Genomic DNA, 27,027 nt, shown 5'->3' on the forward strand with positions numbered 1-27,027 from the left:
GAGCCGCCAAAGTGTCTAGACTAGCACATGATGGTAGTCAGCCAATGGCTCCATCGCTCTCCTCGGGGGCCCTATGTGTGTGTGTATGTGTGTGTGACAGGGAGAGAAAAAAAGGAAAAAGGGAGAGAAACGGAGAAAGAGAGAGAGATCTGGGTTGCAGTTTGACCAGGTCTGAACACGGAACCAGAAGCACACTATAAGTCCACGGATTGTTCCTTTTTCTGGCCCCGGCGCGCGCATAAGGATATTTTTGGATCGCAAAAAAGAGTGCGCTGGAATAGTGAAAAACAACCGGAATTGTGAATTCTGTGAGGAATTGTCTTTGGATTTAATTCGCCGAGGAGCAGCTTCATTCATGTCACCAGACCCGCTGTTGAAGAGTGGATTTGAACGTGTTTCAAAGTCCGAAAACATTTGAGAGCGCGCGACTAGTGTAGCCTTTCGCGTAGCCTTTTTTTGTTGTTTGTTTTACAACAAATGTATTTGATGTAGTTAAAACCCTTAGTGCATTTCAAATCTAAAAACTTTCCAAACGGTGTTCACATGTAGGCTACTGACAGCGTTCTTCTAGGATGAATGCGTTTCTGTGTAGCCTTGCGGTTGTTTGACGTTTTCTGTTTTTAATGCAATATAACATTGTGCCTTCAAAACTAATGTTGTGGTTTTGCCACCAATATATGGTGCTCGCCTGTGTGCACGCGCTGCACGGCATTCGACCAACATTAATGTTGCACGAGCTCAGAAATAGTTTTAAATCGCTAAGATCTGAACGTAAATAACTCATCTAGAGTTTCAAGTTGTCGTATGTTCAGGACGAAACGCTCAGGTCTTGTGCGGCGACTCTGGAGAAGCCGTTTGATTCCAGATAAAGAGGGGGGCGATGGATATGGCGAAAGCGGCGAGGGGTCTCGAGACGATCTGCTTGGCACCCACCCAGAGAAAATTCCCAAGACGGAGTTCAGACCGATGACCCCGAGCGGGTCGCCTGGCGTGGACTATGGGGAAGTGTGTACGAGGAATCCCGCTGAGAGCAGCGGTGGTGGCACCTCAGGGGGCGTTTTGGACCAAGATGGGGGTACGGTGTGTACGATGGGAAGCCCTCGGTCTGTGCAGGACAGCGATTGTAGAACAGTCACTTGCTGTTTATTTAAAGATCGGGACCATCATTCTGGATCTAGAAACCCGGAGCCTGGCTCGTGCCAGTTCGTGCTGAGGAACATTGGTTCTTCTCGGGACCCCGGTCCTCTTGAGAGCCAGGAGACGAAACCTCGCTCCGTCATGGAGCAGGAGCTCAAGACCGCCACTTATTCGCTATTAAAAAGGCTAAAGGAGAAAACCTTGGATACTTTGTTGGAAGCCGTGGAGTCCAAAGGAGGGATGCCGAGCGACTGCGTGATGGTCTCGCGGACCGAGCTGCGGTTAGGCGGCCACATGGCTCCTCCACAGCTGCTCATCTGTAAGCTTTATCGGTGGTCAGACCTGCAGCACACGGCCCAGCTTAAAGCGCTCTGTGAGTGCAAGAGCTTCGGAGCTCAGGACGGTCCGGTAGTGTGCTGCAATCCATATCATTACAGCCGACTCTGTGGGCCAGGTAAGCGAAGACCTTATTGACGATTATTATGTCTAAAAGTTAGGCTATATTTCTCATTATTATGCTTTGCTTTACACCTGCTGCAATGCCAAAGCTCTTTCCTCAGGGTTTCCCCAACAGTTGCATTGAAGCTGTGTTGTTACAGTGATTCATATACTACAGAATGCCATTGATAAAATTGAGTGCAGTAGCAAAGAAGAATTTAGCTTTGCTTTTCAGTGTAATAAATAGGCTGTTCTTAATAAAAAGTAAGCAATTACGTTTCTGTGCTTTAAATATAGGCTACAGTATTGACAACAGTGACTTAAATATTTACAATTTGAATTTGCACATTATCCATAATATAGCTACAAGCTCTGTACTGTAGGCTACTGTTTTTATTTTCTGCTACTTAATTATTTCCCAAGAATCAAGTTGTTAAACATTGGCAGAAATAAAATACAAACATAATTAACCTACATAAAAAATGCATGGCGTTTTTAATCATCTTAATTGCAGGTTACCGAATTGAAGATAGACAGCATTTGTGACCTTATTGATAAAAAAATACTCTTTGTTTATTAATTTTCTGCTGGTCAGTAGGTAATATTCTCCAAATAGTTGCCTCAAATTGTTGAGCAGTCGAAGAATTGGTTAGAGGGTAGTTATTAACACCTAGGCTTTTCATTATTTTATTTTTTTGAGAATTTTCCTTGAGTCTAATCTTGTAAAAGATCCTAAATCTAAGACCAAGCGGTTCAAGAAGCTTAAACGTTTTAATTTCCAGTTCCTTACTTATTCTTTCCTCTCACTCACAATCACCAATAATTGTTCATTTCTACATTTCAGATGTTATTGTAAAATGTTTAGTCTCTCTCAGCCAAATCTCTAGTCTCAAAAAAAGAAGGAAAAAAAGCAGAGTAGAGTAAAATTCCATAGATTTATGGGTTAACGGTTAGAATTCCTAGGATTCATTGACAGTATAGATTGACATCTTGTGAAGATACCATTGGGAACCTGAGGCACTTGGCAACCTATAAGTCAGTTTTTCCATAATAAATCCTCACATATTAAGAGATACTTTTTAATCAAAGGCTTCAAGCTGACAATTACACTCTTTGCTCAGCGTTTTATTGGAGTTTCTCAGAGCAGAGACGCTTGAGGGAGACAGCAGCCCCTCTCTCTCCCCTCTGTTCTCTGTAGAGACACACATAGCTCACAGGCGCTCATGCGTGTCCCCATGAAGATGGTATTTCTTTCATGCGATTGAACAACAGAGCCCTCTCAATCTTCAAACTCCATCAATGGCTTTGACGGGTTTTTTCAAGGTTAATTTTCTCAGACGACGTTAAAGAGAGAAATCCTATTGTTCAGGTGTTGCCCTATGCCCGTGAGAGCATTTATCACGTAGCCTAAACATGTATTTAGCTAAAGAAACTATCTTTTACTACGGGATGTTTAGCGATACATACTTTTATTTTGCTTTGTGTTTGTTGTAGCTTTATAAGATGGCAGTGTTTAGGCTACGTTTCCTTTTTTTGCAAAGACTTTATCGCTTTGAAATGATATCAGTTTCAAGTTGCGCTTTAAAAGTCTCTTTTTTCCTGAGGAGGACCCCTCGTGCTATTTAGGTGAAGGAGTGGCGGTAATATACAGTTTGCATACAACTGGCGCCAGACTGACTCGCTGTGTATCTGAGTGACTGAGTTTAGGATCCTGGCAATTACTGCCGCCACTCTTAAAGAGACAGTCCACATTATGCTTTTCTTCTCTCCCCCCCCCCCCCCCCCCCCCCCCCCCCACTACCATAAGGCGAGGTCATTACTTGTCCAGATACTTTTTTCCCATTTGTGCCGTCGAACTTTTAGTGGTTTCCATTGTTACTAGATGAGGTTTCGCGATTGAAAAAGATGAAAAACGTAATTATATACAGGCTTATACAAGTAGGCTAGTTTTTGTATTAATTTTAAATGGAAAAATCGTTTGATTGATGTCCATGCCATTAAATGGTGAATCACCTAAAACATGCAGTGTTTTATTCAGCTTCAGATGAAATTTGCCTCAAGACTAAAATGAATGAAATATTTGTAGGCCTATAATATTTAACAGCTGCACAGTATTTTTATTGTGTATGCGTGTTTACAAAAAGTTTGTTTACAGGCCCTCCCAAATTCAGTGATAAATGTGTGTTATCCAAGGTGTTTGTTTTAATTTTTTTATTATAATCTTTTATTTCAATAATTAAAAAAAAAGTGGTCCGAGTATAGGCTCTTCACCAGAGAATTAAAGTTTAAAACTGAGCTGCTATTAAGATATACATAAGTGTGAGCATTTGTGATTTATGTTTTTCAGGTAAACTATTTGTTGCAAAATGTTGATGTATAACATGCAGCACCTACGTTTTTCTCTCTCTCACATTAGCTGCTCTGATTTTAGTGAAAATCTGTGTGATTCTGGGGAATTGAACTTCGGAATGGTGTTAAAAAATGGTAAAATGTGAATAATAATATGAATAAGAGAGTAGTACAATTAGTAGTAAAATTAGTAAAAAATGTTTAATAAGTATGTGAGCATGGGATGTGTAGATTTTTGTAAATGGCAGGCGTTTTAATTTTGTAGAAATACTTTCTATGTAGTTTTGTGTATGCAGATTCCATATGGACCTATTTTCCACAGTGCCGTTGATAGAAAAGACCCCATGTTGTCAACATTGTGTATTTTCATTTTAAAAAGTTTTTTTTTTTTTTGTCATAGACCCAATATAGTCTATCAGGATTAAATAATATATCTATAATTAATTTACCCATATTTTTCTATTCCAATTATAATCATACTCTTGTCATATTTTAGAGTCACCCCCTCCTCCATACTCAAGACTTTCCCCCAGCGAAGAACACAAGCCACTGGGTAAGTTTCAAACACGCTCTAATTGCTGATTAAATATGCATTTATTTAAGTTGTTGCGCATATACATTCTGAGGGAACAGATGATGGGAGATCATTTACTGACAAATTTAATAAAGTAATCTGTGTAACAAAATGACCTAGCCAAAATAAGTCATTGCCATCAGTTGTCATCCACCGGTTGAATCCCTGGCTTTACGGAGAGCCAAAGGGGAAGCAAAAAGTAGAACAACGTGAAGAATTTTAATGGTGGCAATTAGGCACAGTGACCGACTGAGAGCCAGTGGAGGCTGCAGCCAGTATCCGGCAGGCCCATTTTCAGCATGCCAATCTGGAGCCGGCCTGGGCTGGGCCCTGTCTGTTGTGAGGGATGCTGGGGCCTGGCACTGGGCTGGGATATCCTCTCAGTGCCATAGCTCAACATCGGGCACACTGTTGACGGGAAGTTGGGGTGGAGAGAGGGTACCATCTGGAAATGATGCATTGGTGGTTTGCAGCTCGGCTTGTTAATTGTGATTGCTTTTTTTAGAGATCAGCATCTCAGAGAGCAGCCTGATAACATATTTCTGCTCTCAAAATTTCTACCAATGAAATTTCTCGATACTAAATAGCAAAGCAATAACTAATATGCTAGTGAACACACTTATCAAGCGTAGCGTCAGTTCTGGCTGGTCACGTTAGTCAAGCTCGCGTCAGCTGACTCTCATTTACCTCATTTACCTATACGAATACGACGCCCATCACTGTATATATATATAACCTCGTTCAGTATTATCAGAAGCTATCGTGTTTCTCAGGATATAATTACCCTCCTCCATCCCCAGCTCCTCCTCTCGCCAGTCAGGATGGCATGTTGCTTTTTTACCAGTATTTTAACATTCCTAGTTGTATCGTCAAATGAAAAATATTTTTTTGCAATTTCTAATTAACTACAAACTCTAACCAGATCCTTTATCTCCTCAGATCTGTCAGATTCCACACTGTCTTACACTGAAACAGAGGCTGCCAGCTCGCCTAACGTCACCCAAGGGGAATTCTCAGGTGAGTTTTCTAATTGAAAAATATTTCGGCTCTGAAATGTAGTGTTGCTCTGTCAGCATGGCCTGTGATACCATTGTCAGACTTGTTGCTGTTTTTTTCCAGTCCCGGAGAGCTCATGTGGTAACATCTTTGTTCAAACAAAGGCTACGTGCCTGTGATGGTGACCTTGCACCAGATATTTACTTTTTTCCCTCTGCAATGCTCACTTATTTTTATCAGTGAGCATGCAGAGGGTGTTTTCCCTTTTAGTCTCCTTTTTTTTTTGTAATGCAAATCTCAAAGTTGGGCAGCAATATTTCATAGACATTATTTTTGCATCCGTTTGCAGGGTCAGGAAGGGGTAAAGTGCTCGGTAAAAGTCTAAAATGCTAAGAAAACAGCAAGGCATACCTTCCGCTGTCCTAAGTTCTGCGAGTTCCCATGGAGTGTGTTTGAATAAATGAGCAAACTTTGCAGGTAATTTGGTTTTTATGTTGTGCTTTGCTCTTCCTCATTAAAGGCCATTAGGAGTGGAGATAAAGCTCTCATTGTGAGCCCAGCAGAGGTTCAGTGGGCCGTGTTGGCTGGCCATAGAGCCTGCCTCCCCTCCTCTGTTTTCTTTCAGAAATATTTGAGTGGGATCAAACTGTAATAAGATCCAAGCTCGCAGGGACACACACACACACACACATTCGAGCACACCGAGTCACGTTATACGCTCTGCACACAACGGCGCGTATCGGAACACGCACACACGGATCAGCCTTTATGGCTCTATCTTGACCGGAGTGGGCTTTTTTTCCCGTTCCTGTGAAAGGGCCACACCGAGAGAATAGAGGAGAAACAGTTTCGTGTCATGGTTTGAGATGAAACACTCCCCTCTTATGGAATGAAACCAACATGTTTCTCTCATAAAACTGGAACCGCACAGTGCATGCGGAGGATCATGGCCGCAGAGACAGAAAGGCTAAGTCCTTGTTTTGCAGTGCTAGAAATAGCATTCAAAGCGAGCGGGTCAATCTGCCCCCTTTCCCAGAAGGAGCTACCTGAGCTTGTGGCTTCATGCACCCTGTCACCACCACTTCACAGGCTGGCGACACTCCTTGTGCAAACAAATGATGTTTCAAATTCTTGCTGAGATGTTTTTTCTCTGGATTGGGTCTGTGTGAACTATGATTTGCTTGTAGGTACATAGTCAGGCCTTTTTAGCTTGCATGCGGGATCATTTTCAACTATATGTTTATTATTGTCCTATACTATTACAAATATAGTGTGCATGTGGTGCCATGTTGGTTATCGGCCAATTTTGTTGATATTTAGTATGTTATTATTCATGCTCCTTTCCCCTATTTTTACGCATAGATTACATTTTCCATAATCTAACGCTCACTTATCCTTTAAATTGTTGATGTTTGGGAAGTGAATACTCTTTTTTTTTTATTTTTTTTTTTACGTTGTACATTTATGTTGTTATTCCTAAATTAAATTGTAGAATTTAAAGCTATTCTCACCATTGACGATAACTATAATGATAAAGATGTAGTTCTATATATAAAAGAATAGCAATCCACAACTGTAACTATATCGATAATGAGAAATTATATATTGTTAGAATCACTTTCAGAACGATTTTTTTCCAGTTAATGAACGATAAAAACATTGGCAGCCAATCAGAATCCATCCTGCTTTAACGAACTAGAGCATTTTAAAGTGGAAGACGACAAAACTGCTGCGCACGATTATAATAAACAGAACGATATCGTACGCTGGTGTGGACGCTAATATAGTTATTATCTTTATAGTCATCGTCCTTGGTGGGAAATGAATCTTTACTTTTGACATTGTCTAACGTTCACTTATCCTTTAAAAAGTTTTGGAACACTGTTTTTTAAATGTAGTTTTTAAAGACAAAAATGTATAGAATTTTAATAATGTATTGGCAAGAATATTAATACCGGTATATCAGGAAATCTGAAATCTTGTTAGTTAAGCATACAAAAAAAACTGTCTTTTTACAAAAATGCCAGTAGCTGCATTTGTTAAAAAAATCCATAGGTGACTCTCCAAATAAACCAACATAAGTTATGTAGATTTGGAGAGAGTGACCTATGGGAATTCATCCATTTCATTTATGCTACCTGAAAAATAAGAAAAGAAACTCTAGGATCTAAAAGCGTTCATGCATATGGCCGTCCACCCACTCTGAGTCCCTTATCCCACCCCACCCACATGCAGGAACTAGTAAAGCTCTTAAAAGTGAGGCCAGGGGGCCCGAAGGTGGGAGGGGAGCAGATTGCAGCCCCCTGGGCGAGTGTAACTCCTGCTCTGAACACTCATCCACTCTGTCTGACAATAGCAACAGAACACATCTCAACGGGTCTGATGAAAACTCCCTGCCGCCCAAGGGCGAGATTTTAGGGAATTTGGTGTCTTGGTTTGAAAGACAGTGCCTGGACGCTTGAGATCTGAGGCTATTTATGTAGTAGATCTTTGATGTCTCGAGGCCTCAATGAGTTTGTTTAAAGCGCACTGCGTTCGACTTTTCAGCTCAAAAGTTTCAATAAGATTTCCTGCATAAATTTAGCTTGTGCACTTTTATTTTGTGGCACATTCTGGAATCCGTGTGAATATTTCTGCATGGTTGTGTTGGTGTCTGTGATGTGTGCGCTTCTGTGTGTTTGGGTACACCTCTGTCTGTTTGTGTTGTTTGTATCGTTATGTCTATAGCTCGCCGTTTCTCTCGTTTATAAGCAACTGTGTTTGTCAGTTGATGTCTACACTGTGTCAACGCACAGCTATTGATTAAGTGTTCACTATGTTTTCAAAGCATGGCCGTCGAAACATGTGGTCGTGATGTGCTACACGTGTGTCTGTAAAAATGTGTGTGTGTGTTTCAGTCACATTCTGTAGCTGTGACTGGGTTGTAATGCAGCCCACCTGTTTCCTCACTCCTTGTTGTGGCCGTGTGGAGATCAGAATTATGCTCTTTGAAGTAGGTCTCATTGCTTCCTGTATAACTGCATGCATGTGAGTTTGTGTTTCCTCTCTGTATTGGGGTTTTTGTGATCTTTGTGGTTCACACGTCCCTGTATCGGGAGGAGGTGGTCTCCTCGTACTGTGTGCTTCTGATGCTGACTGGGAATGTCAGCATGATCATAATGGTGGGCACAATTTTGTCATGATTTTGAATTGAATGGGATTCACTCACTGGATGTTATATTGGATTTTAAATAGAACTTAACAAATTTAGTTTTTCTATACTGGTCCATAAAATTAAAGTTAATTTAATTTATAAATTATATATTAATAATTGTATATATAGTAATATTTTTAAAAAATCCATCCATCCATCAGACATGTCTGTCTGTCGGCTTTCATTTCTGAGAGCAAATATATTTGCTAGTAATTTAGCAATTGAAGTGAAATGAAAAAAATCTAAATTGAATTATGAATGATGCTCATCCTGCAGAGCAGTAGAATTGTTTTTTTCCAGTGATTATTAGTATGTGTGATGACCAGTGGCTGTTTACAAATCATTTTCAGACCAGTCATAGATGTGCTACAGCTGAGAGATGCACCCTAATAAACGAACCGGAATTTGTCACCAGATGTTTTCATGCATATGCGTTCATACCCTGAGACGTTGCAATCACAGTGAGAACTTACCGTGGTTGTGTCATGGCTGTAAGAGAGACCCCACATCCCTCCTGAGGAACCCTGTGGTGCCATTATGTTTTGTTGTGTTTATTTTTCTTGGGAATGTAGGAAAAGCGGTCGGTTGGCTGTGCGGGTAGCTTTATGAAGAGCCGTTCTGGCCTGAGGAGGTGGAAAGGCTCGGTCAGGTATAGAGAGGATTGGTTTGGTGTTCTGTAATTTTACTCCGGGTTCTCTCTTGGTGCTTTGTGATGTTTACACTGCCCTCACTGTTTTTGGGGAGTAGATCACAGCCTCGCTGGCATCCTAATTGAGGTCTATCAGTGTCTTAAAAATGGAAAGCATTGACAGCCTCATTCAACTGTACTGGACTTTACTAAACTGATCAGCATTGTGAATGAAAACTAAAGCCAGTGAGACCTTCCCCCCCAACAGAATGTTACTCCTGTTGTCCATTCTGGTTCTGTTCAGACTTGCTGGTTCAGAGAGCAACATTTGCATCATTTTAGTGGAAAAGGAGTTAGCGTCATAAAGTATTAAATTTGTTGAATCCGAACTGAGCAGAACAGACTGCATTGCTAACAGAAGGAGCCATCGGATGATCACAGTATTGATAGTACAACTTCTTGTCTTTGTTTTCATAAAAGTGCCATTTTACAGGCCAGTATGTGTTTTGTTTTGACTGATGGTCTGACACAAGCATAATCACATACTTTCCCTCTCAGAGAATCACTAAACAGACTTTTTTGTTGTTGTTGATAAACTGGCAGCACTACACACATGCCAGTCTGTCTAAGTCTGACCTGACCTCATTTCTACAGTGCATGAAAAGGGCATCTGGAAGTACAACAATTAAACAAAGTAATCGAAGCATGTGACGGCGTGCTGGTTACCACTGATTTGATTGCATCCATAGATTTCGAACAGCCTTAAAAAGGCATGTGATGTCTTCCCTTCTACTTATTAGCTGGCTTGCAGATGCCTGAATATACCTAGACTGTTTTTCAGATTCTTTTCATTGTCAATGCCTAAATCTTTCAGATTTGTTTGGGCTTTTAAAGAGATAATTCACCGCAAAATGAAAGTTCTGTCATCCTTTACTCACCCAAATTTTAAAGAACATTTACGCTGCTCTTTTCTATACATGAGAACAAAGTGACTATCAAGCAGTAAAAAAAAAAGCATTGTGAAAGTACCATAAAAATCGCCCCAACTCAAATTTTATTTGAGTTTCTGCATATTCAAACCTGTGTTGTTGTTACTTAATCTTAAACTAAATGAAAATAAGAAATGTTGCCTTGGCAACTAACTGAAATAAGTTTAATTTGAAATAATACAATTATTAACTGAAATGAAACCAAAACTAAAATAAAAAAATATTAAACTTTAGAAACAATAACTAATAAAAATTACAAAACGCACATAACATAACTATTAAAAAATTACACTATGAATAAAATTAAATCTGCAAATAAAAAAATATATGATCATTCAAAATATGAATAACTATAATAGTATATCGATATTGTTAAAATAGCACTCATTCAAACTTCCCATCATGCTCAAGAAATAAGGGTGTGTACGTTGAAAATTTGAGTTTTAGGGTGAAGGTTTCCTTTAAACCACTGAATGTGAGAAAGATTATAGACCTTTCTGAATGTGAAGATTTTAACTGCACTGTATTTCGTCCGTTGCTGAGGTAAACTAGGATCATGGGAGTGACATCAGCTGTATTACATCATTTACAGCAAAACTACGGATGATGAGTTGTATAACTTTATGCGTCTAAACAGTTCTGCATTGGGGCCGTTTCAGTTTCCACTCTCTTTCCTAAAATCCCATGCCAGTCCATATTACAGAAAGACAGAACAGTCCCACACACGCACACCCTGCCCTGCCTCTGTAACGGTGTTACTATGCCAGTGAAAAATGAGCCACGGTCGGTGGGGTGAACAGTGCTGGGCCACCCTTTTGCCCTCCCCCCTTATATTCCGTCAACTCGGCCAGCCTTGGTATCTCTCCCCCTCTCGCTCTTTCCCTCCTTTTATCTTTTTTCTCCCTCTCCCCTATTCCCGTTGCCTGGCACGGGGCCTCAGGTTTCCACCGCAGCCCCAGAGCCTGCCCACACTCCCCCAGGGCCCCAAGTGCTCCAGGATACGGGATGTGGAAATAATGTGACTGGAGTACTTCCACCCTGCCTCCAGAAAATCAGGTTCTGCGGATTGTTTATTTGAGGGGAAGGAGGCCTCAGCCAAACATCCTGTTTTAAAAAGCTTGCCTGGGTTTTGTAGTGCAGTGGCTGCTCAACTACCCCTTTGACGGCAGGGGGAAGCTGAGGAATGTTGAAGAGAAGCCCAGCGGTCTGGAGGTGATGAGTTAGGATGTGCTTTCGTATACGTGTGTGAGAATACATGTGTCTGTGTGGCATTCGTTTGATTTCAAGTTATGTTATGTTCTGTTTTTTTTTTTCATTTTGATGGAGAGATGCACAGTATGTAAATATAACACAGGCGGTACCGTGCTATCATCGCTATACCATACAGTCCTCCTTGATCGTGTGTTCCTGTCCTGAATGACCGACTTCCTCTTCCCCTTACATAACACACATAAACAAGGCAAACAAATGCTCATCAGCCAATAGCAGACAGCAGAATTATTCGCAACAAAGTGTATCCCACAACAGATTCTGAAAAAGACATGCAAATTTTGGTTTTCATCATGTTGTTTATGTCTCGTTGAAATTGTGTTTTTGTCGGTAGGTTTACATGTGTGAGCACAAGAAACTTGGCCTTCTTAATGAGGAATTGGAGTTGGATTTTAGGAATATTTGATTAAATTGTATGTTTTCTATCCACATGGTTTGACCGCTATACATGTTAAGCAGTATTGGAGGGTTTTTTTTTTTTTTTCAAAAGAACTCAGACTGTCTGTCTATACAGTATTGTTGTGATATCAGTTTCACATATTTCACAAAATCAATATCAAGAATGACTTTTAGAGTCAGTATTGGCGGTATGATAATAACTCTTTCTTGTAATTGAGTGTGGCTTTCATTTCAATCAGGCATTTACAGAAAGTGTCAAAATGCAGGGTGCAATATTGATCTGTCCTCTAATCCAGGGGTTATTATTTTATTTTATTTTATTTTTTACATTTTTAGACCAGGCTTACACAGTGACATGAAGCATGCTTATTTATCATCCAAAATATGACCAATGTATCTGTCCATTTTAATAAAACACGCCTATGAAGAGCTTGTGAAAAAATGCTGGGCATTTGTACAGGTAATCATTTCCTCACTTGCCCCCACCTCCACCCAGTAATGAGTGAGTGATTGAGTCTTGCAATGCGCTCTGGGAAGGCTGGGGCAGCCCATCTCTCCTCTCCCTCCACCCTGTATGCCGCTGCGCCTGCCTGCCTCTTCCAATAGAGCCATTCATTCAGTCCGGGCCACGGGGTTAGGGAAACAAATAAAGAGGCAGCCATGCCATTAAAAATGTATGGAATGTCCAACTGTTAGTTTAGTGTTTTAGCGAGCCTCCTCTCAAGGCTGAGGAAGGGGGAACAATACTCCGTTGAGCGACCGTCACCGTAAAAGCTTTTGCTTTCGGCCTCGGCTGGCCTGCGCCCTGAGGGGAGCGGGCAAAAAAAAGGTGGCGGTAGTAGATGCAAAGGCCGTTTTTATTTTCCAACCAGTTTCGGATTCCCGGTAATTATAAATTCCCGAGTCTGGCACCGGGGCGAACAAGCGGTGATTTAGGCCTGCGGTTTGATTGCCTAGCTAAAATAAAGTGAAGAATGTTTTCCCCCCCCTTCCTCCCCAGAGGAACATTGACAGTTGTGTGGGGACCTATGGCAGCCAGTATTTTTAAAACTGGGAGAGCCAACGCATTCCTCTTGCCTGCAGAATGCACTGTGTGGATTAACTGCAGGGGCCCATGGAGTCCGACATCCTCACGTTAACCTTCATTAAGAGAGAGACACAGAGCGTGCATGGAGAAACAGACATGGTGTATGGGGCACAAAGGAGCGCTAGTCTTTAAATGATTAGTTCACTCACATTTACTCACCGTCATTTGTTCGTTCATTCTTTGTGATTTTTAGGTGAACTATTCCTTTCAGTTTTATGTATGTCTTCTAGATACTGTGTGAGTAATTTTCTGACGTAATGTTATTCTCACACTGGATACATTTGTCACAGTGCATTTGCGCAATGAGTTTTTTGACTGCTTAATGTTTCATTTCTCAATTTTGTTTTTCTGTTTCTTCCTTCCTTTCTTTTTTTCCACAAGTTTGGCCAAGCAATGATGATGTTCACTTGTTTTAGAAACGGGTGCTACGATCAAAAGGGTTGAAGGCAGCGCACACTTGTCAGGCTAACTCATATTGGCACTAGCATATTTTCGGATTTTTCCAGAACTCCACAAGGAGAGTTTTTTTTCCCCCTTGTGTTTGCTGCTTAAAATGATGGAAATATTATTCAGACTAACCGAGCCGGATATGCATGTCCAAAAAGGGGACTTCTATTATACCCTCATAGAAGTCAACAAAGTAACTTGAATAATTCAGTTAATTTGCCATTGACAAAATCTTTCACCAAACAGCACACAGGTATTGCAAAATAGTCAACTTATTCTGGTGACTACAAGGATCAGTCTGCTTTTCTTAACATTTAAGATCCTTGATCCTCAAGCTAATGACTGCAAACCAGATAAGGGAAAGAGAGATAGAGATATAGCAAGAGAGGCAGAGAGAGTCAGGCCTGGCGATCAAACTGCAATCACTCACTCTTTCACTCACTTAGCCGCAGCACATTCTCTGATGTGATTAGTGGTATGACGAAGCACACTGTACCTGTTTTAGTTTGCCCTGTTGGTCAATCTAAGCATGGAACAAAAGACTCCCTCAGAGACACAAAACAGGATTTGTAAGCACCAGAGAGCAAGAGGAACACTAAGTTGATCCGCACTAACTGGATGTATTTGCTCTGTGTCCAGAGTTTGGTCTCTCTTTCTAAATTCAATTACAGCCCTCAATGGGGAGTTCATGCCATACCTCAGTGGCCCTTATTGAGGACTTTGAAAGCCCACAGCAAACAAGCCTATTAACTTCTGCTTATTGTGGGATATTTCATGAATTTTGAGCTGCGGTTGTCACGGTAGTCGGTAGTCAGTACCACTACCATTTCGGTAAAGTTTCAGTACCAGAGCAAAACCTGTTGAATTAATTACTTTTGAATTAAGTAAATTGCCATCCCATTTTGTCTTGTCCATTGGTTATCACTGCCAATCATCACAGTTTCCGATTCAGTCACGCATTCAAATACGGTTATCAATCCAGAAATTTTGTGGTGTACTTATCAGCATGAAAAACTAAACTTGGATTCAGATTTTGAATTGGTAATAAACAGAAAGCAAGAGAAGAGCCCACCCTTTATAATCACTTAGGCTGTCAATTTCTAAATGTCAATTTCACTGAATTCTGCACTCTCGCAAAAATTGTACAATAAATCGTGCTTACACTTTGTTGGTTATAATGAAAGTAGTGTGTGTGCGCCTCGTGTTGCACAAAACAAAACCTTGTGCTTTTTCAGCAGTAAGCGCATTCTGACTAACTTCCTGACTAGCACCTCTAATAGGCCATCACAACAGATATGATTGTGATTGGCTACAGTGCTCAGCGCTTTAAAAAGCACGCTGTAAATAGAAACATTTGAGAGCGCTCAAACAAACACAAACAAGAGCATTTGAAAGCAGCGTCTATCAGAGGGTACCAAATAGACCACAAATGCTGGTACTGTCAACTTTTTTTGTGTGCTGGTAGTACCGGGACATTTGACAACCCTATTTTGAGTTAAACATGTCTGGGGGAGTGTATATTAAAGTATATGGTACTGGTGTGCCTCAAGGCTTTGTCATTGGCACTTGGCTATTTCAGTCTATCTGTTTCTTTTTACATCTTGCTTTGTCTTGGTCCTACCTACAAGTTTTTCTTAATGTAAGTCTTTTAGTTTATTTATTGTTGAAATAATTGAGAATATATTGTGAATATTGAGTATTATATTGCCAACCCCTGGAGCCTTAAACTGTCTCTCCATTCATGTTGACAAGCCAGCAACCTCACAAACTATTTGAAGTTCTCACCTGTGCATTTTTAATAGGGGAACATAAACAGTTTGCTTTGTTTTAGAAAGCAGCTGCGTAGCTTTCCCGCATGTGTGTGGCTTCAAGCTTTTGTGATTGAAACAGAAGGCGAGGACGGCTGTCAGGATGCATTGACTTGAGTGTTTATGATCCATTGGGCCGATCAATAGGATGCCATCATCTGAGCTGAGTATGTGTCCATCACCTTGCAGATGAGCTGTATCCAAATACACAGCTTTCACCCTAAATTAACCTGAGATCAAGAACTGTCTCAAAACCACTGGCCTGACTCCATACTCTGAAACCGTACCTGCTGTGTAACGCTCAGCTGCCAGAGCCCATTTTCCATTAATGTATGGCAAATATCTTTTATGACAGGGATATTTGCGGTAATCTGGTTTTCTGATAAGTTACACTTAATAGATCATAATCACTTGAATAATAGAGTATCTGTATTTTCTTACCTGTTTTCCTTGAATAACAATAAGGATTGCTCCGGTGGGAGAGAGTTTTTGGATAGTTTACATTATTTGGCCTGTTGGAACACTGCTATGTAGTCGATATGTTTTACATTAATTTATCATGCATATGTGTTTTTTTATGTGCAAATGTCTTGCAACCTATACATTTAGTTGCCCGTTTTGAACATTGCTTTTGTGAATTCCACTGTTTTAAAAGTCTCCTAATGCATGTCCATGTTGTATCCCAGTTTCTTTTAATTATAGTGCTTTCAATTAAGCTGTTGTTGCTAAAAACAAAGTTAAAATTGTTGTAATTAGTTATTGTTGTAAGGGGTTGATTTTTAGAGTGTGGTATAAAAGTTCTGGCAAGATTGTAGGTTCAAAAGCTAGAGTGTCCCCCATAAGAAGTATACAATGTCATTTTCTTTGGATCTAAGTTTTGACTAACAACTGACAGATGAGTAATTAGTGAAAGGGTTTCATAGTTCATCAGATCTTTATGGCTTAAAGGGTTAGTTCACCCAAAAATTTAAATTCTGTCATTAATTACTCGCCCTCATGTCGTTCCAAACCCGTAAGACTTTCGTTCATCTTCGGAACACAAATGAAGATCTTTTTGATGAAATCTGAGAGCTTTATGTCCCTCCATTGACAGCCATGCAACTACTACTTTTTTATGCTTCAAAAAGTTCTTAAAGAGATCATAAAACTAATCCATATGAATCGAACAGTTTAGTCCTAATTTTCTGAAGAGATTCGATCGCTTTATATGATAAACAGATTTCATTTAGTCTTTTATTCACATATAAACACTGATCAGCAAACATAACCAGAAGCTCAAGCTTGATGCGTGAGAACAAATCTCATTGGTTTGTGGAAGCTCAAACGTGCTGCGTAACACAAGAATGAACCTCATTGGTTCTCGACACGTCAAGCGAACATGCTTGAGATTCTGCTTACCACAACTGATGAATGTTTATGTAAATAAAAGCCTAAATTCAACCTGTTCATCATATAAAGCTCTTCAGAACATTTCGACTTAGTTTTACAATCTCTTTATGAAGTTTTTGAAGCGTCAAAGTGGTAGTTGCATAGCTGTCAAGTCAACGGAGGAGATTTCATCAAAAAGACCTTCATTTGTGTTCCGAAGATAAATGAAAGTCTTACAGGTTTGGAACGACATGAGGGTGAGTAAATAATTGCAGAGTTTTGTATCCCTTTAAGTAATACATATTTTCTTGGCTTCTTGGATATTGTGCAGAATCACTTTTAATCTGCTTTATTGCACCTAGAAAGTGGTAAACATTCCCATACAAACACAAACTAATAATCTATCCCACACTCCCCTATAGAAGAAGCAGCAGTGTGATGTTGCGAGCAAGCTGTAGAAGGTCTGTATTTCTGGGAGTTTGTCCTTCACACTGCCCCGTCTGTTCTCATGGTAAAGGAATTCGGTTTGGAACCCCCAGTCCTGGCTAAGTCTCACCCGTGGAGATCAGTACACAGATCTGTGGGTCTTCGCACCGTTTGACTCGGCTGTGGAAATCATTGCTGAGGCCCAGCAATCTGACCTGGGGAGACCGCATATTCGTTCATTTGTTGCTCTGGGCTCAGATGGCCCATGTGTTGAAATGTCAACACTAGTGAGTGTTAAGGAATCCGGAGAGGTAGGGCAGCAGCGATAGTCAGTGAATCTGACTAGCTAAGCTCTGCTTTATATGGGTCTGAGGTGTGAATCTTGGACACATTTGACCAAGTCGTCATTAACACTATAGAGCCATAGCGAAGGGATTAAAATATATGCTCGCCATTTGCAGTGCAATCCGCTTGCAGTCTGTAATTCTAGGCTGTGAATTCTGTTTATTTGCATTAATACATTCAAAACATATTGAGATTGCATAGTCCTTTCTTGGCCTAATTAAGGCCTGCACAAGTTATGGAATAAGGAATAATAATTATGGTTTCTGCAATGAATCAGGAAATATTCTATATTCTATATTCTAAGTCTATTTGCATGTTGTTGTTTTTTGGGCAGGAGTTAACCTGCATTGTAACCTATCACAGACTAGTAAATGCCTAAATGCAGTGACTAATTATTATTATTTATTTGAAATGTAGATTTGAAAAGTAGATTTGCAGATTTGGACAAAATAATACATCATGCATTGCCCTACACAAACTTTTTATAAAAATTATATTAAGGTTAATTAATCATCATGATTTCAATACTAAGTAATCAACAATTGTGAATTTTGTCAGTTGTGTAGCCCTATGTGAATGTAAAAAAAAAAAAAAAAAAAAAACTGTCAGCATCATAGATCCCATGAAATGGGAGAATACATAAAAAATAAAATAAAATAATAAATATATATATACACACATAAAATTAGGACATATTTGAATGTTGTTTTTCTCTTTGTTAATTTTTTTTAAACTTTTGTCACCATTACAGAATCTGTAAAATGGCTCGACGAGCAGTTTTAATTCCAATGTTGATGTATATCCTGTATAAACAGGAAGTTGGGGCAGGTCATATGCTATTTTTTAAGTTCACCTATTAGCTTCAGTTATGTCACAGGCATGAACCATGATTTTGCTCGCTGATGGCAGTTGCAGATGGTATTAAAGGAAAGCACATTGTCTTTTTTCCGCCTTTTTAGATATGTTGTTGGACCACTTTATAGCCCAGCAATGGAAACAAGGAGCCTGAGAAAATAGTAAAGACTCTAAAATTAATGAAGTGAAAGAAAGAAAAGGAGAACGGGTCAAAGAGAAAGAAACCCATCTGTGTGAGAGTGCCGCCCCAGTTAGTGCGTCTGGCTGATAAAGCAGTCTTTGATGGCAGAGATAGCACAGACGCCAGCCTAAATGTGGCCCGTTAGTGTGTTGTAAGTCGCCCTGTAGTGATAGTTGTCTAAAAAACCAGAGCCGTACCAAAGAGAGGCAAGAGGGAGGAAAGTATTCCAGCATTGTTTGTTATGTTTCACTTTTTCCCCTGGTCCAGGCAACCGTAATTCCAGCTTCCCTCTCTGACCCCAGTGAGAAGAAGAATGCCCAGGCCTGTCAAGAGTGGCGTCAAAAGATGAATTCTGTCCACCATAAAACTTCACTGTTCTGTTTCTCCTGCTCACATAAACACTCTCTTGTCTTTCTCCCCCTCTGCCTGTCAGCACAGTGGTACAGTCTAATAGCTGGAGGGAATCTAATCCTTGGCACAGGATAAGAGACTCAGACTCCCCCTCCATTCCCTCCCTCTCCATCTCTCTCTCTCTCTCTCTCTCTCTCTCTCTCTCTCTCTCTCAGTTCAGTTCAATTCAAGAAAGCTTCGCTGCCATGAATGTTAGGATCACATCATTTCCAAAGCAACAGTCTCTCTCTCTCTCGCTCGTCCTGTCTCTCTGTTTCCCTCTCTGGTTAAAGGGTCTGGCAGGAGTGCTGTGGAGGAATGAGTTCATCTTTTCAGAATTCCCTGGATTAGAGGGGATGAAAAAGACAGGGATGTGGGCCTGTAGTTTGGTGGGAAGAGATGACAAGCTGCTGTTTTTCCTCTCGATCTTTCTCTCGCTCTGTATCTGCCCAGAGCTCTATGGACGTGTGTTTACCCCGAGGCGGTTCTTTTCTTGCCTTTTCTCCTCCCTGTATGGTGTTTTTAAAAGCATTAGTGGATAATCACATAGTATCACCATTGAAATCAACCCCCTTTTTTGTACTTAGAGTTAATTACCTCCAACTCACCCCAATTTTTTTTGTGTGTGGTGTGGAGGGTGGGGTGTGTGTGTGTGCAGATCATGCAAATCGCTTTTTCTGCCTTTTTCTTTCAGTTGTTCCACCTCAAATGGAGTCTCGCTCCTATGCATTGCAAAAATGTAACGCAAGACATTGTTTGAAATACAATATGATTAATGTATGGTCCACATTTTTTCATACATAATTCATATTCCACCATTCCTGTTGTTTTTGCGTATAATGTGCCGTGTAAAGGTCTAAACACAATGGGACAAATACATGAAACAGTTTAGCACGCTCTACAACTTGTTCACCAACCACCTACAATCTAGTTTAACCAGGTGCGAGCACATTTAATTATTTAATATACTTAGTTATTTCATATTTTTAATACTTAATTTATAATATTTTTACAGTCATTTTTTCAACAATTGTAAAAATAATAGCTAGTAAAAATAACTAGCTTCCAGCAGAGGGTCTACGCAAGTCGACTTGCGCCAAAAGCTAGTTAATCGGAAGCTAGTTAATTTAGTTTTTAAAGTTGGTACGTTGTGGAGTACGTTTATGATGGATGGATGCACTTTTTTGGGCTTTAAAATTTCGTCCTCCATTCACTGCCATTATAAAGCTTGGAAGAGCCAGGACATTATTTTTTTGTAATCTCAGATTGTATTCATCTGAAAGAAGAATGTCATATACACCTGGTTTGAGGGTGAGTAAATCATGGGGTCATTTTCATTTTTGGGTGAACTATCCCTTTAACATTTTGAACAGTAGTGAAACAGGACCTAAAAAGCATATTATAAAACCAATATTTAGCAACTTTCAAAGCCGTTGTAAAATAGTTCATATACACATGACTGTGACTGCACAAGTGCACATCAGGCAAATTCTTGCACGATCGCTTGGCAACCGCAACTAAAGCGGACAACTAAACTCCGCTTAACATTGTACCTAACAACACCCCTTTATTAACAAGTTATTCCTCGTCTTGACTTGTCTGGGACACATCCCATGTTTTTGCATTACTCCACGTTTCCTTGTTGCACGTGTAAATAACGTAAAGCAGTCCTGCCCACTAATTGCCGCACACTTTATAAACCCCAATACAGTCCAGTCCAACACAGAGTTTTTTTCTTTAATGTGAACGTGGCTGTCTGGCCTGAGAACGGACTGTGAATTGCATGTTTACCTTACTGTTCGAGTAGCACGTCCACCAGAGCATTGTATACAAGAATTTCAAAGGAAATACCTCTGTGGCTGTCTAGCTGAGCGTGTGTGCGTGTTTTGTAAGTTTCAAGGGCTGGTATTTGTCTGAAAACAAAATGGAGACTAAATAAAAGACTTTAGCCTTCTGACAAAGTAACCTTTAGTCTCGCAGCCTTCTTAAGCTCTCGCTTTGTAAGTCAACAAGGCCCTCGCTGTTGTTTGATCTCAGCTGGACATGTTTGCTTTCCTTTGAGCGATTTACTATAATATACATTTTTCCTGAAGCAACTGTCAGGTTTTCGACAAATGTTGCCCTTCTGGGCTGTGTGCAGAATAACACACACTCTTGAACTGTCACTAGAAGTAGTCGCTGATTGTTTTCAACTATGTCGTTTACATGTGTTACAGCACACGAGCAGCATGACAGCGTGTTTGTGAATATTTGTGTTTTTTCAGTCGTTCCAGCTGAGCGCGGGAAGGGGTCAGACGCCACCATCCCCTCGGAGCCGATGACAGCGTGTGTCTCCTAAGAGATTGACACTGGCGGAGACAGTTTTGAGAATATAATAACAATAATAACACACTCTACCTTTCTAATGGGTAAACCGAGCTGTTGAAAGGTGCTGGGGTTAAATGAACGCAGAGCGGCGTAATTGCTCCCAGCTTTTGTCTTCCACCCCTAGTAAAAAGCGCGTGCGTCGAAATAGAGAGAAAAACCGATGAGTTCTGAGGTGTTCTCACTTAAGCTAGCACTTAGTCTGCCATTATTATTTGTACTCAAAGTGATGGGCTCACAGCGCTTACGTGTCGTCAAATAAACCGTTGCTGAGTTATTAAGGTACACGAGTTGAGATGTCTACCGCCTTTGAACTAACACCGACTCACTGCAGTGAATGCAGCCTAAATGAGGTTTATTATATTAAAGTACAGTCATTGGCTGCGATTAGAGCCGTGGTGCCGTCTGTCTGTCTGTCTTTCCTGGTCTGTGTAAGACTGTATTTCCAGCTCTGGCGGCTTGTCAGAGGCTCTTTACTGACTCATGAGTGAGGCCTTCAGGGAAGAGGAGACAGGAACTCTTGTATCCTGCTTGTTGTGTGCTTGCTGATATGCATTTTCCAGCTTCTACCTGAACACATGCATGCACATTGCACACACAAACACGTATCACACGGTGTAATCATTTAAAGGTAGGATAGGGTAGTGTCTTTCGGAGTGTCTAGCAATAGCAAGTTAGCTTTGAAAGCATAAGCTCCCACCCTCCATTCAGAGCACTCTACAAAGCCACGCCTTCTTCATAACACAGCAGAGCAGAGTTTGCAAAGCATCGCGAGACGAGAGACATTGATTGCATTGCCATTGAAACACATAAAATCGAGTCACAAACCGCTTCCATCTCTTCCACATTACAGTGAACTCCATAAGCTCGCTGTAAATGCGGCTGATGTTTCAGTGCTCGGGACGATGTCTGTCTAACTCTGCATAGCATGAAACACGGTATATATATATATGTATATATATACACACCATATCATTGCATTCGACAAAATATATATACATATAAATACATTTAGACCACTTAACTTAGTGATCGCTATCAGGATGTGAGGAGACTTTCAACCAGCATAACAAAACATTTTCTGGACCTAATACCCTACCCTGCCTTTAACTTTCTGTCAAGGGCCGAATTTGTTTCTTGAGATAAATTGTGCAGATAAATGACTTCGATTTAAACTAAAAATGCCATTTCAGTAAAAAAAAAATACGAACTTGTATTTTTCCAGTACTTCCAGTATTTTTAACTGGAAATTAACTTTTTTGCCACCCTGCTCCAAAAAACAGCTTGACCACCTTGAGCTGGTCTGATCACTGGTAGGTCATTTGTTGCTGGCATACCAGCTTAAACCAACTAAAAACCAGCTACCATGTTGCAAAGCTATCGTAGGCTGGATATTTCAGCAGGGAGTGTTAAGGAAGACTAAACCTGAAAAACAAAGAGATGGCACTGTTTTGGTTTTCAGTTCTAAGATTCTAATGAGTTTGCCCGATTTGTTCTCTTCCTTCCCAATCTCCTTTCCCACTGACACACACTCACACGGCACCGCTCAGGCGAGAACAGCCAAAACACACACTCCTCTCTCAAACACAAACATTGGCTGATATTCTCTTCAGCTCTAATATACTTAAAACACATGAACACACATGCACAACACCCTCAGGAAAAGGGCCGGTCTCTGGGCTGAGCATTGTTCGCTCCCAAGCTAAACATTAAATAGATTATTAACCTTTAATCTTTGCACCTCTGTTTAAACCCACATAGCAGGCAGTTCAGACTCAACCACCCCCCTTTCCCTCTAGCTCACATAAAAACGGGGGGGCATTAATCATATCACAGCACTTTAGCATTAGTTTTCATTTTTTGCATCTAATGGATTTGGGTATAAGTTCGAATTCAGCCCTCATTAGGCAGGCTGCATAGCTGGAAACATGTCTTCCTGTATCTTTTCCGTTAACTTAACAGAGCTACTGACTACTGACATAGATACTTTATGGAGAAAAATGTGAAATGCGAGATCTGCACAATTATTTTGATTTAGTTACAATATTCTCCATGATGTGTTTTGGGATGTAAATGGCTAGTTAAATGGTTTCATTAGACCATTCAGGCAGAAAAACCACCTTGCTAGCTCAGAGGATGTAAGGAATTCTGTAATTTCAACACGTAGGGGCCCAGTGCGAGGGGCCATTTCAGTGTGTGTAAAGAGAAGTCGATCCTGATTCCTCATGTCCAAACAGTTGTGCTTGAATAGGCAGCAGTTCTCGTACATTTAATTTGTAGGTTTGTTTGTGTGTGTGTGTGTGTGTGTGTGTGTGTGTGTGTGTGTGTGTGTGTGTGTGTGTGTGTGTGCGTGTGTGTGTGCTTGCATTGATTGTCTTATTTGATTTATGGGGTCAATTATTGGACCTCCACTACATCAGATCTTGGCACTGGTTAAAGGGATGGTTTACCCAACAATGAACATTCTCTCATTGTTTATTCACCTTTATGTAGTTTCAAACTCAATGCGGTTATGTTTTTTGTCAACAGAACACAAAATGAGAGTTTTGAAGAAGAATCTTTATGCACTTCTTCTCCATAAAACAACTTAATAAATTTATATTGACCCTACAGACAGTATACAGAAAACCCTATATTCTAAGTCTTCAAAAGCCATGCAATAGCTCTATTTGAGGAGCATACCTAAATGTAAGTCATTATTCACTCATTCAGGCTCTGCATTTGGTCAACAGGCACACAAGAAACAATGTTTCATGTTATTGACATCTAACCAGCGGGTAGTGATCCAGTGGTGATTTTTTTAATCGGGTACAATGAAGCTTACCTAAAAAATGAAATAACCTGTTAAACATGAAAGTATTATGCAATCATTTAAGACATTTCTCCTTATGTAGAATCTTTTAGCATAACGTTTTCTTTAAAATTGAGTCAATAACCCTAGGGTTCTATTGAACCTTACTGAACCTTTTTTTCTAAAGGTCCGAATTCTCGTATGAAATTTTCGTACGTTAAAATATAAATACCACCTCACGATGTGTCAATCACGTTTACACACTGCCTCTAAAAACATTCGTCCGTCGTTAAAAAAAATTCGGATCAGGTTCGATTTTCTGCGTTTTTCGCATCTGTGGCAAGCATTTTAAGAGGTATTTTGACAATTCGGAGCCACTGAATACGAAAAACGCATACGACTTGGTGGACGTGCTAGGACCTTAAGAGTGTAGTTTTGTGACGTTTTTTTTTTTTGTGTGTGTGTGTGTGTGTGTGTGATGTCCTTTTTGGAACATGACAGCCTTGGTCACTGTGAACTGTCGCATAAAGGTTCTTAAACTTACAGCATGCATGTTTGGAATGACATAAGTGAACTATTCCTTTAATGACCCAAGCATTTGTTCGCCCCTGGGAGTCACAGAAAGTGAATGAAAAGGAACTATAGACCTGGCCCTTGAAATATCCCTGCCAATAGCTTCTCAAGAGCAAAATAATGGCATCACTCAATGTGCAAGTTAATCTGAGCTGATAGCGTGAAGCCTGAGGGGTCAGGAGGTCACAGACTTGCACTAAGTTGTCAGGGAGCTGAAAGCTGTCCCCAAGCCCACAGCGGGAGCTGGCAGGGAGGAGACGCTCCCTTTCCATCCAAGCCATCGTCACCATCACCCACTCACAGGAATGTGGAAGAAAATAGAGACGGGGGAGGGAGTTGTTGCCGGATATGAGCTCACAGCTTTTCCAAATCCCCCCCTTCCACAAATACTTTCTCCCCGGATCAAGAAAGAGCGGGCAGAAATATACACAATGCGAGCCGCGTGGAAACGTTTAAGTGCGTGTGTGGCTGACTCGGGGATTGGCAACATATGCAGTTCACTGACAAACTCGCAAGCCATAAAAGTGAATGGAGGGCTTGGAGGGTTTTAGTTGTTCTGTATAATGTGTGAATTGCAGGGATATTTTTTTTTGTTTAGTTTTTTTGGAGAGTATAAGATTCAATCGAGATTTTTTAATGTAAATTTTTTTTAAACTTGTTTTGGGACTGTTTTATTTATTTTTTACAATTTCTCACCTTCAACTTTTATTTTGCCCATAATTTACTAGCACATACCTTTAATGAATTAAGTTTTGAAGTAGTGCCCTCTTGAGGCAACACATAACAGTGCAGCATTCAACTCCACATAATAACACCTTCTCGAACCGTCTTTCTGGCCAGCACATGTTTTCATTTCGTTTGCATTATAATGTCATAGGAAAGCTTAATGACAGACCCATTGTCTTATCTTGTTTCAGATGCCAGTCTGTCACCTGATGCCCCCAAACAGAGTCATTGGTGTAACGTGGCGTACTGGGAACATCGGACGCGGGTGGGCCGCCTCTATACGGTGTACCAGCCAGCTGTCAGCATTTTCTATGACCTACCTCAAGGCACGGGCTTCTGCCTCGGCCAGCTGAGCCTGGATCAGCGCAGCAGCACCGTGCAACGGACGCGCGGCAAGATCGGATACGGCTTGCTCCTCAGCAAAGAGCCGGATGGAGTCTGGGCCTACAACCGCAGCCAGCACCCCATTTTTGTCAACTCCCCTACCCTGGACGTACCGGGGAGCCGTAGCTTGGTGGTGCGCAAGGTGATGCCTGGTTACTCCATCAAAGTGTTCGACTACGAACGCTCATCCATGCTCAGGCAGGGGGCCGAGTCCGAGCTGCTAGATGGACCGTATGACCCGAACAGTGTGCGCATCAGCTTTGCGAAGGGCTGGGGCCCTTGTTACTCCCGCCAGTTCATCACTTCCTGCCCGTGCTGGCTCGAGATCCTCCTCAACAACCACAGATAACACACACACACACATGGACTTGATCGTGCTGAGAGACTTTCGGACTCCACAAACTATCCCAAATATCATCTACTTAGATTTAATATAAAGTTTTATATATTATATGAAATATATATTATACTTGTAAATACTGGAGTCATTTTTACGATGTAATTATTTATGTATGGTGCAATGTGTACATGGACAAGAGGAAAAAACGGGAAATGCACTTTGGCTTATATATTATATATATAAATATCTATAAAGATACAGAATCTTTCAATACCAATTTGAAAAATTATACAGCAAAAATAGGAAGAGCCTGGTTTTGGTGTATAGTTTTCATATACTATTAATATCCAGATGAAAAGCTAACACCATTCACACATTGATAATAAAGTATTCGCATAATATCGTTTTGCTTTTTGTCTCACCTGAGATTTTTTTTCACCCATAAACAAAGCTCGATTCTAAATGATTATTTTACATGAAATACAAGACAATGTGAGTGAGTATTGCACACTCTTAAAAATTAAGGTTCCAAAAGGTGGCTTTCACATTTTGGGTTCCCCAACAAACCTTTGAGTTGATCATTTCTTAAAATAACTGTTTTCCAAAGAACCATTTCCACTATAAATAACCTTTCTTGCAATGTAAAGGTTCCATGGATGATATAGGCTCTTCGTGGAGCCATAGCTGCCAATAAAGAATCTTTATTTTTAAGAGTGTACCATTTAAAACTGATTATAGGCTTCATGCTTCATTATCAGTCAGTTATAATTTACACTGTGTCCTAACCAGATGCTACTTTGTGCCATCATTCTGTCCACCATGAAATCTGATTGGCTGAGAATCCTGCTCTTCATAACAGTACATTAAAAATTAATAACTCCTGATCGCGCCTGGTTAGGACGTGGTGTTGTGCACGACCTGCTGTTGAAACAAACTTTCATCACTGTGTGGTGAAAAGAAATACACACTT

At 40.5% G+C, this 27,027-nt stretch overlaps 1 protein-coding gene across 1 annotated transcript; it reads left to right on the forward strand.

The window, feature by feature from the left end:
- smad6b (SMAD family member 6b) lies at positions 1–27,027 on the forward strand. The gene is made up of 4 exons (XM_079621344.1): positions 1–1,591; positions 4,421–4,477; positions 5,438–5,515; positions 25,525–27,027. The coding sequence occupies exons 1-4, from the start codon at positions 805–807 to the stop codon at positions 26,064–26,066; spliced, it is 1,464 nt and encodes a 487-aa protein (XP_079477470.1). The 5' UTR covers positions 1–804; the 3' UTR covers positions 26,067–27,027.

Source organism: Phoxinus phoxinus (genome assembly GCF_949152265.1).
Source record: "Phoxinus phoxinus genome assembly, chromosome: 8".
Taxonomy (NCBI): Eukaryota; Metazoa; Chordata; class Actinopteri; order Cypriniformes; family Leuciscidae; genus Phoxinus; species Phoxinus phoxinus.

Excerpts from the sequence above, each read along its gene's own strand:
- smad6b (XM_079621344.1), top strand. The coding sequence starts at position 805 with ATGTTCAGGACGAAACGCTCAGGTCTTGTGCGGCGACTCTGGAGAAGC. Across the intron at positions 4,478-5,437 it reads CGAAGAACACAAGCCACTGG|ATCTGTCAGATTCCACACTG; the intron begins GTAAGTTTCAAA and ends TTATCTCCTCAG. Across the intron at positions 5,516-25,524 it reads CACCCAAGGGGAATTCTCAG|ATGCCAGTCTGTCACCTGAT; the intron begins GTGAGTTTTCTA and ends ATCTTGTTTCAG.